At 38.4% G+C, this 12,549-nt stretch overlaps 1 protein-coding gene across 1 annotated transcript in view; it reads left to right on the forward strand.

The window, feature by feature from the left end:
- Positions 1-11,972, forward strand: part of PAXBP1 (PAX3 and PAX7 binding protein 1) — a 32,826-nt gene extending 20,854 nt beyond the window's left edge. The window contains exons 12-18 of the mRNA NM_001075689.3: positions 598-742; positions 1,402-1,523; positions 2,263-2,339; positions 2,712-2,778; positions 6,806-6,952; positions 8,583-8,737; positions 9,998-11,972. Of these exons, the coding sequence (NP_001069157.3) occupies positions 598-742; positions 1,402-1,523; positions 2,263-2,339; positions 2,712-2,778; positions 6,806-6,952; positions 8,583-8,737; positions 9,998-10,115 (831 nt within the window). The 3' untranslated portion in view covers positions 10,116-11,972. The remainder of the gene's footprint in view (positions 1-597; positions 743-1,401; positions 1,524-2,262; positions 2,340-2,711; positions 2,779-6,805; positions 6,953-8,582; positions 8,738-9,997) is intronic.
- The last annotated feature ends 577 nt before the right edge of the window (positions 11,973-12,549 follow it).

Genomic DNA, 12,549 nt, shown 5'->3' on the forward strand with positions numbered 1-12,549 from the left:
TAACAGTTTTGTAAGTTACCAACATACGGGTGGAGCCGTGGGCAGGAATGAGATGGGCTGGGTTGAGCATGTAAACTATACCAAAAAGAAGGCTGAGGTGGAAGCCCTGGAAACAACAGGAGAAAAACATGAGCTCTGGGGACTCTTGGGCTCCTGGCTCCTGCTTGCCCAGCCCCCGTGGCGCTGCGCGCTATGCTGTGTGTCCCAGTGCACAGCAGAGGCTCACGGCGCAGTGGTGCGCCCCTGCAAGCTCTCCATCTTCACAGCTCCTCCCTCTGTCCCGCAGCCGCCAGCTGTCTCAGCCTCCCTGAGCTGCCTTTCTGGCTCCTGACTCAGCAGCACTGCTCTGCTTGGGGGTTCCCTACCCTGCTCTGCTCTCCTGACCAGGAGTCACGTCCTTTGACTGCCTTCTTTCAGGGCCCATAGCCCTATGCTGCCTCTGCTGGTCCATTGTCTAAGAATAGATGTTTCCTATATTTTGTCACATATTTAGTTTATGGCTGAAGGCTGAATCCAGTTCCAGTTACTCTCTTTGTGGCTAGAAGCAGAACTAGCCACTGTTTTAAATGTTTGGGTAACCTTTTAAATATTTTCTAGGCAAAATGTCGTGACTTTGAGAACATGCTGTGGTTTGAATCTTTGCTGTTTTATGGTTGTGAAGAGCGAGAGCAAGAAAAGGACGATGTCGATGTCGCACTGTTGCCTACCATTGTTGAAAAGGTGATTCTTCCTAAACTAACAGGTATAGATTACGGAATTGAACATTCACACGCATTGGGTTTTTCATATCTATTGTTAGGAGTTTTTAATCAGAGCATATATTCTCATAGAAATTACATTATTAATAATGAAGTTACAGTCAGACCCAGAGATGGCTAAAGGGTACCTGTCTCTTACCTTGGGACTTTGAAGACCACCTTGGGGAGGGCCTGGAATTGGGGGCAGTAGGGAGATTTTAGACTCTTAAGGACTGCCTGAAGCAAAACTGAATACATAGTTTTGGGAACAATATGCATTTTTCCAGGGAGCAGTTTCATTTCTTTCATCAATTTCTCACAAAAGTTTAGAAATCATTGACCTAGGGAGCTGTTTAAAATATGAAAAAAGTTTAGGTTCAGTTAGAGATTCTTGACACTGGGACAGAATCTCCTGGGATATAAAAATCCCCAATCTTTATTTTCACCAAGAAGCAGAAAATAATAGGAATCTGTGTCTCCTCTTCACCTTTGCCTAATTGTCAACATTTCTGTGGTTAATTGGACAAAGACAACTGAAGCTCATGCTCTAGAGGAAGAGTCACGATTGGCATTTCTAAACGGAGAACTGCTTGACATCAGAGTTACATCAGCTGCAGTTTACGTCTATATCTCAGTACCTTCTACCTTTTTTTTTCCTTAATAGTGATTGCTGAAAATATGTGGGACCCCTTTTCTACAACACAGACTTCAAGAATGGTTGGAATTACTCTAAAATTAATAAATGGATATCCTTCAGTGGTGAATGCAGAAAATAAAAATACACAGGTAATTTAGTTATTATTTATGAAAAGTTTAAAAATTTTTATGTATCTTCTCTCCCTTTGAAAACGAGCAAGTTGAGAAAACGAGTGGGTTATAGTCAGAAAATCTGATTCTCCCACTTGAGGTATCTGGTCCTTTATATAGAAAATCTGAGATAGTGGTTTTTAATTTTAAAAGAGTCTAGATAGCTTCTTATCTATACTGTTTTCATCCTTCTCACCGCCCCATCCCCTTTCACAATCAGACATCCCTTAAAGAACTTAATTTTGGGGGAGGGAAAGAAAAGCAGAAAAGTACTGGGATGTGTACCAATTGATAATTTAAATCCCGAAACATGTAATAGCATGTAAAACAATCAGGTGTTGTTATTGCATAATTAGTTTCCAAACTTTAAATTGCTGCTGCCCCCACTGAACTTTCTTACAAGCAATATAGACATAGGAAAGTACTCTTTATCATTGTTTTACTTTCTGACCTCATTTTGAGAAGAACCAGACTTACAGGTCTGATTTTAAACCTTTATATAGTAGATTAAGGGGCTGGAAGATTTCTAAATGACTTTATTACTTGGTAATTGATGAGGCGTGAACTAAGAAGAAAGACCTTTGGTGAGAAAGTAAATTTGAGCTGTTCACTCAAAATTGAATACTCAATTAGGTGCTTTGGAATGTGGCTTAGTTTTATTTCCTAAACTTTTACCATAACCCTTATTATAATGCATGATCTATTTTTAACTCTTCAGGTATACCTAAAAGCACTTCTATTGAGAATGAGGAGAACTTTAGATGATGATGTATTCATGCCCTTGTATCCCAAAAAGTAAGTTATTCCTAAAAATGTTAAAGATGATAATATTCTCTATTGTTTTTCAGAGAAAGCTTCTTAAATTTTGGGAAAACTAAGCGTAGCTTGTAATGTAAACTTCACCTAAGTAGTCTAAACGTGTAGCCCAGATTGAGGAGCTCATTGTGGAAACCGCTTCCCTTAAGCAGAATAAAACAAACAGCGCTCCGTTATCTCAGAATACATAGCCATTACCTTTTAAAATTACTGTCTTCTGGAATACAATTGAAAATCAGAAAAATTCATTGCTTCCTTTGTTCACCTCTTACTTAACAGAAATCTTCTAGAAATAAGATGGAACTTAACGCACAACTTTTGATCATGATGTGTTTCTCTTTTTTTCCTTAGTGTCTTGGAAAATAAAAATTCTGGGCCTTACTTGTTTTTTCAACGACAGTTTTGGTCTTCAGTTAAGGTAAGTGTCTACAAGCTATCTGAAAGCTTTGGATTTTGTTTGACTTTCATACAGTATATTTCCAAAAAGTATTTTAATATTTGGTTAAGTAACTTCATAGGTTTGATGTTTCCAGAGGAGAAAATGAATTCTGAGTCCCAATAAGGTCCAGACTACCCAACAAAATGCCTTACTAAACCACAGTTGATTTATTCAGCAAATAGAGTACCAGGTACTCTTCTAAGTTGGGGGAATATAGCACTGAATAAGATAGAAGTAGAGCCATCATGGTGTTTATAACCTAGCACAATTGACTAGAGCAAATAAGTAACCTCAGGTAGGAGGAGTTTTGAAAAAAGAAATTCAGAGTTGTATTGGAGCATATGACAAGGGGCATAGAAGATTCCCATCCATCCTGAGAAGTGATATTTAGGTTGTTAGTTGGCCCTGAGGTGAGGGAGAGAAAGATATACTAGAACTGAGAGAAGTCCAGGGTGGCTAGAGTTAGGGAAGAGATAAGCAATCCAGATGATACAGAAGCTATAATTTACGTGGAAACATTATAGGAGACTCCTCTAATCAAGATTATAACCCAAATCCCCCAATTCCTAAGACCTTTTTATTGTCTTATAGTTTTCTTTGTAAGAATGTCTTAGGAATGGAATTATATACTAGTTAGCCTTTTGAATCTGGGTGCATTCATGTAACATAATGCATTCATGATTTAGTGTTATTTTATGTTCATTCCTGTCTTCAAATGGTGAATATAGCATTTAAAAATTTTTTATTGAAATATAGTTGACTTGACAGTGTTGTATAGTAGAGTGATTCAGTTATACTGAATCATATCCTTTCTCAGATTCTTCTGGATATACCATTTTTTGGTGCATTTTTTTATCCATTAGATAGTTTACAGTTTGGAGTAATTATGAATAAACCTGTCAGCATACAGGTTTTTCTGGGTATATAAGTTTTTATTTCTGTTTGATAAATATCTAGATTATTAGGTAAATATCTGAAAGCTGTTTTCTAAACCAACAGTATTAGTGTTCTATTTCTTTCTCACACACCTCAGTATCTTTCAGGGTTTTTATTTTTTAAGCCATTCTCCAAGTGTATGTTCAGGTCTTGTTAAGGTTTGTGTTTCCCTAATGACTGATGATGCTGAGCATGTTTTCATGTGCTTACTTACCATCTGTATGTGGCTCAGATGGTAAAGAAACTGGCTGCAGTGCAGGAGATCCAGGTTTGATCCCTGGGTCAGGAAGATCCTCTGGAGAAGGGCATAGCAACCCACTCCAGTATTCTTGCCTGGAATACTCCAAGGACAGAGGAGCCTGGTGGGTGACAACCCATGGGGTTGCAAAGAGTTGGACACAACTGAGCAACTAACACTCATGTTCTTTAGTGAAGTATCTTTGCAAATCTTTGGCCCATTTTTAAAAATTGGGTTTTCTTACTATTGAGCTTTGAGTTTTGTATTCTTGATACAAATACTTCACATACATGATTTGCAAACTTTTTCCCCTGAGTCTGTAGCTTGTCTTCATTCTCTCAGAAGTTCTTCATTCTGATGAAGTCCAGTTACTACTTTATCCTGTTATGGATTGTGCTTTACATGTCACATCTGAAAAATCTTTGTGTAACACAAGGCCACTAAGTTTTTCTCTAGCCTTTCTTCTAGATATTTCATGGCTAAGCTCTACATTTAAGTCCGTGATCCATTTTGAGTTAATCTTTATATATGGCATGAGGCCTGGTTGTTCAGGTTCATTTGCCCCAGCACACTTTGTTGAAAAGATGATCTTTTATTAAATTCATTTGCTTTTGAAAATCATCTGCCCTTATATGGGTCGTGGAAGGGTTTTTAAGTAGGGAGGTGACTTGCAAAATATTGCCATTTTTTAGATATTGCAGTTGCTGTGTGGAGATAATGGTTTGAAGTAGGTAAAGATGGTAATAATGAAAATGGGAATTAGTACTTACCACATATTTACTGTGTTCCAAGCGCTGTACCACACTCTTTATTCAGATTATATTCTCTCGAATCCTCACAACAGTCCTGTGAGCTTAACTCCACTGATGGGACAGTGGGGTGCGGAATCACCTACCCAGGCTTACTCCTTTGTTAACTGGTAGAGATGGGAGTCTCCTTCAGGCCAGTCTGACTCTTCAGCAGTTATTCTCAACTGCGGTTCTGGGAACAAACACTTAGGTCCTGGTGCCCTCAGGCCTCTATCGTGTATGTATCTGGAATGGTATTAGTTTGTCCCATCCTTGGGAAAACTAAAGAGTTACGCAGATCATTTTCTGTAGGATTGAGTTCTGTCACAGACCCTGCTTGAGAAGAGCTGTCCCTGAGCCATAAAGAGATGACGGCAGCCTCCGTTAGGGGCATGGCAGCGGGGACCGAGAGAAGGGACAGCAGGGGTGGGGGCGGGGTGAGACAGCTTGAGGGAGAGGCTGGGAGTGACATGTCGGCTGTGGCCTGCTTGATTTGTTGGATAATGTTGTATTTCCTAGGATGAGAGATACTGAGAACATAGAAGTATTTATGGTAGAATGCGTGGGGACTTTTGGGTATTGAGCTTAAGTAGCTTCCAGTGTCCTGGTTCATGAGGTCTGGTAAACATGCAAGTCTTACAGGTTAGTCTCTCAGTGGTGTCTGATTCTGCGACCCCATGGACTGTACCCTGCCAGGCTCCTCTGTCCATGGGATTTTCCAGGCAAGAATACTGGAGTGGGTTTCCATTTCCTTCTCCAGGGGATTTTCCTAATCCAGGGATTGAACCCAAGTCTCCCGCATTACAGGTGGATTCTTTGCCAATGAGCCACCAGGGAAGCATGCAATATGGTAGTCGGAAAGAAAATTTCCATCTTTTGGCATAGTCATAGGACTATGACGTTTTTCATGATTTTCAAGGGCGGACATTTATCTAAGAATAATCACTTCTCTGCCAGTACTTGTTATGATGGAAACTGTTCTTACCTGCATTGTCCACTACAGTAACTACTAACTCTGTGTGGCTATTTAAAGTTTAGTACATCTCAGTCATTCTAGGAAATATTCAGGCCCTTCAAAACTGCTTCTTAGTGCTTGGGCAAGACATGGTCCATGGTATTTCATAAGGTGTTTTAGTGTGTAAGTAATTTACTTTGTATGTACTTAATTTAATCGCTTTACATTGCCTCTCAGTACTTTTCTTCCCTTCTCAAAAAAACAAACTTGTAGTAACAGAGATCTGATTTGTGGTTGCAACAGGTGGGGTTCAGTTCATTTCATTTAGTCGAGTCCGACTCTTTGCGACCCCATGGACTGCAGCACACCAGGCCTCCCTGTCCATCACCAACTCCTGGAGTTTAACTCAAACTCATGTCCATTGAGTCGGTGATGCCATTCAACCATCTTATCTCTGTTGTCCCCTTCTTCTGCCGTCAATCTTTCCCAGCATCAGGGTCTTTTCCAATGAGTCAGCTGTTTGCATCAGGTGGCCAAAGTATTGGAGCTTCAGCATCAGTTCCTCCACTGAATATTCAGGACTGATTTCCTTTAGGATGGACTGGTTGGATCTCCTTGCAGTCCAAGGGATTCTCAAGAGTCTTCTTCAACACCACAGTTCAAAAGCATCAATTCTTTGGTGCTCAGCTTTCTTTTTAGTCCAACTCTCACATCCATACATGACTGCTGGAAAAACCATAGCCTTGACTAGATGGGCCTTTGTTGGCAAAGTAATGTCTTTGCTTTTTAATATGCTGTCTAAATGGGGAGATGGGGTAAAGTAATCAAAAGATACAAACATCCAGGATGTAAAGTTCAACATGATGACTGTAATTAACTATAGTGTACTGTGTATTTGAAAATTGCTAAGAGAATAGAAAAAAGATGTGTAACTCTGTGAAGAGAGGGATGTTAACTAAACTTGTGGTAATCATTTCACAATATATATTTTAACTATCACTATATGTTTAAATTGTTAAACTTGTGCAATGTTACATGTCAATTATATCTCACTGGAACTGGGAAAAATAATTTTTCTCTTCTTTCTAGCTCTTAGGGAATTTTCTTCAATGGTATGGCATTTTCTCAAACAAAACTCTTCAGGAATTATCAATAGACGGTTTATTAAATAGATACATTCTCATGGCTTTTCAGAATTCAGAATATGGAGATGACAGCATCAAAAAAGCCCAAAATGTGAGTTAAATGACACATATTGTAGTTTTTAAAGCATATACGTTAAGATGAATTGTTTTGTTTGAAGAGATTTGAGGAATTTATGAAAACCCCTTTGATTATTGAATTTGCTGTAATGTTGACAGTCAGCTTGCCGCCCAGGTGGTCCCAAATCCCCTTAGCATTTTTTATGTAAAAATTTGTGCTGTTGTATGTCTATGTTTATCCTTCTATCCATCTATCTATATCAATATTTATTTTTGTAGGTACTAATAAAAGTTTTAACTTGGAGATAGTTTTATAACAGTTGAATGAATACTATTCTAAGTGTTACTAAAGAAATGGTTTCTTTTCTCATTTAAGAAGTAATTTTAGTTAATTTTGTTTTACTATACATGAGTTTACTTTATATGCATGTGTTATATACACAATTTTGATAGTTTTTTAATTTTTAAACAATAATACAATTAAATTCTGCAAGTACAGTATAGCTTTTTGACCTGTACCATGTCAGAGTAATTCTCTGACTTACTCCCTCACCATCAAATATTTTTGTGTCTTGTTTCCTGTAAACATAGATTTTGTTGTATATTACAGTATAAACATCAACATTAGGAAATTACATTTATATATTGTCACCTAATTCTTAGGGCTCTTTTCAAGTTTTATCAGCTGTCTCAATAATATCCAAAGAAATTGGCAAAAGAAATTTCCAGATCATCCTTTGCATTCAGTTGTCATTTGAAGGTTTCCTTGACCTTCATACGTTGATACCCCTGAAAATGATAGGCCAGTTTTTTGTAGAATGTCCTTCAGTTTGGGTTTTTCTGATATTCTCTCATGGCTATATTCACATTTTGCATCTTTGGCAAGAATTGTACTAGACTTGATTAGTAGGGGCTCCTTCAGGTTGACCTCTGTGACCTTGTTTCTAATTTGGGGGAGCATTTCTTTGTTTCCTGGCACGATGTTCCAGGCACACCTGGTACTTGCTTGGCCCAGTTCGAATCCGTTGTTTCTGCAAGCATCCCCAGGTTCTTCGGTGGGGCGCCTTGTCTGCCCACTGGCCGCTTTCTCGCAAGTGGGAACAGGCTTCCCCTTGCTCAGGTTTCGGTTCCCCATGCCGAGTTGCTGCCATGCCGTGCTGGCCCTGCTTAGGTGCCTGCCCTAGGCTGCCCCTCTGGCATGATGCTCTCTCCACCCTGTGCTGGGCTGGTGTGGCTCCCGCTGTCGGCATGGATGCCTGCTGACTGAACGGTTCTGCGGGGGAGGGGCTGCGATTTGGTGTTTATGCTATACATATTATTACATCAAAAACTGCTGACAAAAGGTCAGCTCAATTCATGTAGGGCTTGGAAGACTGGAAAGTGAGGCAGTTAGTTATCAATTTTATGTCCCCAATGTACTTAAATTTTGGAGAAATTATCTTTTACTTTGGGTGTCTGTCAAAGTTTAAAATTAGAGTATATCCAAGTATATTTGTATAGCTTATGTAGAAAATCTGGTTTAAAAGAATATCCCTTCTAAGTGATTAGTTAATACATAGCTCAATAGCATATCTTCCAGTTAAATACATTATACCTGTTGTCTAGACTTGGCTTTTAGACACTTTATTTTTGTTTTAACTGTTCTACATCTTTCTTTTCCATAGGTAATTAATTGTTTCCCCAAGCAGTGGTTCGTGAATCTTAAAGGAGAAAGAACTATTTCTCAGTTAGAAAACTTCTGTCGATACCTTGTACACTTAGCAGATACAATTTACAGAAACAGTATTGGGTGCTCTGATGTGGAAAAAAGAAATGCAAGGTAATTATTTATAATTACTGAATGAAACAGTGATCTAGAGTCTTAGTTGTTGGTCTAGTATTATTAAAATGCTTTTGGTAGAGACATGTTTATATTTTACTTTAAATTGTTCATTGACTTCATATTGATAAACCTGCCAAAAATGTGCATTGTATTTTTCACTTTTGCAACTCTTACTTAATCTTTTTTCAGTATGTTATTTATTCATGAAAATATTAAGGGAAGACTTACTTCTAGTAAGCACCAGCTGTAAGGGGAATGAATGAATCATTATTTTCTCTGCCTTCCCCCATGAAAAATTGAGGAGACTGTAGACTCTTAGAATGTCATGCATCTTGGTCTTTCGAGGTTCATTTTACAGATATAAACCCAAGAAAAAATAGCCACTGAAACCCCAAGTATATTGAAGGTTATATCCCAATTTGGGGATGTTTGTGTTCTATGTTAAGTTTTATATCATTTTGGTGTTGGTTGCAGTGTTTTGGGGAGTTTAAATATAAACAAACAGTATTCACTTTTCTACAGAAAAGAATTTAGCAACTATTTAAATACCTGCTGTGTGCAGTGCACATAAAGTAGGCTCCATGTGGGTCACAACATCTTACAAATTATAATCCTTCCCAGAAAGGTGCTTACTACAGTTCTATAGAGAAGAGACAACTGACAATGTCACACTGACTCAAACTAATGTTAAACGTACTTCCTGGACCAGCAGCAGCAGCATCACCTGGGAGCTTTGTTAGAGACACAGATTCTCAGGCCTCACCCCAGACCTGCTGAACAGAATTCCGAGGGAGGGGCCTGGTGGTCTGTGTTTCAGCACTCCTCTAGCTAATTCTGATGTATGCTAAAATTTGAGGATTGCTGAGAATGACTTGTAGCTAGGTGATAAAGGAAGCCAGATTATACTTTATTATTGGATTTTAGAGAAATGGAAGTTATGCTGGATCTTGATAGATTGGTGATGAATACTCACAAATACAATTTGTGTTCCTGGTATATTCTGGAAGAGCTAGGACTTGGGTTTGGAAGGAATGGGTGGCTGGCCTCTGAAGTAGTTAGGCAATAGATTGCTTTCGTTCCTTTCTAGATATAAATGAAAATCATGGATCTGAACAAGATGTGGGGTGTTTTGTTTTTTTTAAATGAGTCCTTTTTCTGGCTACTCATCTAAACAGGAAAGTTTTTTCTTTTTTAATATGGTTAATTTTTTTCACATGCTATAACTTGCTTATCTCTGTTTCCTTTTTTCTTTTTTAGAGAAAACATAAAACAGATAGTAAAACTCCTTGCAAGTGTTCGAGCTCTGGATCATGCTATGTCTGTTGCAAGTGACCACAATGTGAAAGAATTTAAGTCTTTGATCGAAGGAAAATAGATCTTTGAGACTAAAAAAAAGCCTATTTGCTCTAATACCATTCCCAGTGTAAAAAATTTGTATATATGTAAAGTTTCTTAAACTGTAAAATATTGACTGATTTTAATACAAAGAATGTTATTAATATTCAATACTGTGTCCTTAAATGCAGTTTCTTCACAATGAAAGGAATTCAATTTCTAGGAAGTCTATGAATGGTTTCCTTACTGCCTGCCATACTTTGTTTACAGAAGTATTTTATATGGTCAATTAAATTAACCCTCTCAGTTAATTGTTCTCTGTAAAGGATGGGTGCAGTGTATATTGTATAGTTATGCATATGTATATTTATACCACCATGGAGTTACTTTCACACTGGAAATTTGTGGTGTTTTTCTACAGAGCAAGCCTTTTAACAGCAGAAAAATTAGTCAGTAGCAAATTGTCTTAGGGAAATTACTACACTGTTGCAACAAAAGGGCTGGCAAGTGACTATTCATCACTTTTGGTTAGCAGTTGCTGTCACTGAAGCTGTGCTGCCTTAAAATTGAGAGTTGAGTGTGGACTTAGTCATTGGTGAATGGTGAACTTTTCTTCCTTGAGTTAGCATTACAGTCAACTGTTCGTTTAATGTGAGCTCTAAATAATATATGCAACATAGGTTTCTGAAGAGAACACAGACATTTCATTTCTGGAAATAATAGACCCACAACCTAACTGCATGGTTTTGGGCTGACTGTCCTGTCTCATTCATGATTTTACTCCCTGACCAGCTTAAATACATGCATTTGTATTTTAGTAGTCTAGCATTATATTTAAAATCCCACATATGTGAGTTATATATGCAATAAAGAACACATTTTGCTGATTCCCCACACCCAGGCAGTTTAATATCCATGGTCTTCTATAATATTTATGTACTGTGCTTAGTTGGTCAGTCGTGTCTGACTCTTTGAGACCCCATGGACTGTAGCCTACCAGGCTCCTCTGTCCTTGGGGCTTCTCTAGGCAAAAATACTGGAGTGAATTGCCATGCCCTCCTCCAGGGGATCTTCCCAACCCAGGGATCAAACCCAGGTCTCCCACATTGCAGGCAGATTCTTTACTGACTGAACCACCAGGGAAGCCCTATAATATTTATACCATGTTGTAAATGATTCTGTGATTTTCAAAAGAGGAACTTTTTGGAAATTAAGAACTACTGTTGGATAGTTACATATGTAATTAGGCTTTAGCCAAGCATTAAATTAATTTTTAAATAGAACCATTGTTGTATTTGGCTGGTGACTAATTTTAGTTAGAGCATTTCAAATGACTAATATAGTGAGATCATTAGCATGAGTAGCCTTGGTCAAGTCAAATACTATTTAGAACAGTGTCATGCACTCTTTATTGCTCTTGTCAATTTTATCTTTATTGTAGGAACACTGCGTATCCCTACAGATTCATTCTCAATAAATTTTGTTACAACTCAGTGGCCTACTAAATAGAACTAAAATAGAAGGCTTATTCTCAACTTCAGTGTACTAAAATATATAAACATGTATATATGTATATGACATGCACATCATTTGTGCCTTAAATTTGTTTTTCGAAACCTATTGGACTGATTACTTTTCCTATATCTGCTTTTAAGGACTCGAAGTTAAACTCAGATTCTTCATCCTATAAAATCCATCAGGCTCTTATACTTTCAGGAATGAGTTTGGTATAAGGTGAATTTAGCATAGAACTGTGCGTTAAACAAGTAGTTCTCATATCTCAACCAGAAGTTTTTTATTCCTGAAATAGGTAAAGGACATTCTTTCTTAGGAAGGAAATTGTCAAATGTTTAAAAGAGGGTGACATTTTAATAAAGCTTGAGGTTTTTGTCTTTTCAGTTTTTTCTTTTGGCGCAGTCTTCCAAAATACTTGCAAAATAGATGAGGAGGGTTTTCGAAAAGGAAAGTTATTGAGATACTATAAACCACAGTCATAAAGACCGATAACTACTGTTGTGTACCAGATGATGCTGGTGAGCCACATCCTTATTGATGTCATGGTGCAAACACCTGCAGCTCTGCCGGAGGCCTTTCTCAGCCTGTGCTACAGGCTAGAGGGTCCACCACCTCTGGGAGCAACCCTTGGCCAAAGAAAGGAGGGGGAGGGTAAGTCCCCCAGTGTGTTAGTTCAGGTCCTCTGGGGAGCAGTCCCTGAGATGGCATTGGATATACAAGAGATTTGGGGGGTGGAAATGATGATGGGAATGAAGGAGAAGGGAGCGGGAGGAGGCTGAGAGAGCTTTAGAGCCAAGAGATTGTGAGCAAGTGTGACCTCTGAGGGTGAGTGGGAAGGAATTAAGGAAGGTGTCAGACATCAGTGGAGTCCTCAGGAAGTTTGAGCAAGGCTGACGGATTCCTCAGTACAAAGTCATGGTCCTGAGGAGTTTTGTGTTTCCAGGAGCTGGCCTGCCTTT

The sequence above is a fragment of the Bos taurus genome, chromosome 1 (genome assembly GCF_002263795.3).
Source record: "Bos taurus isolate L1 Dominette 01449 registration number 42190680 breed Hereford chromosome 1, ARS-UCD2.0, whole genome shotgun sequence".
Taxonomy (NCBI): Eukaryota; Metazoa; Chordata; class Mammalia; order Artiodactyla; family Bovidae; genus Bos; species Bos taurus.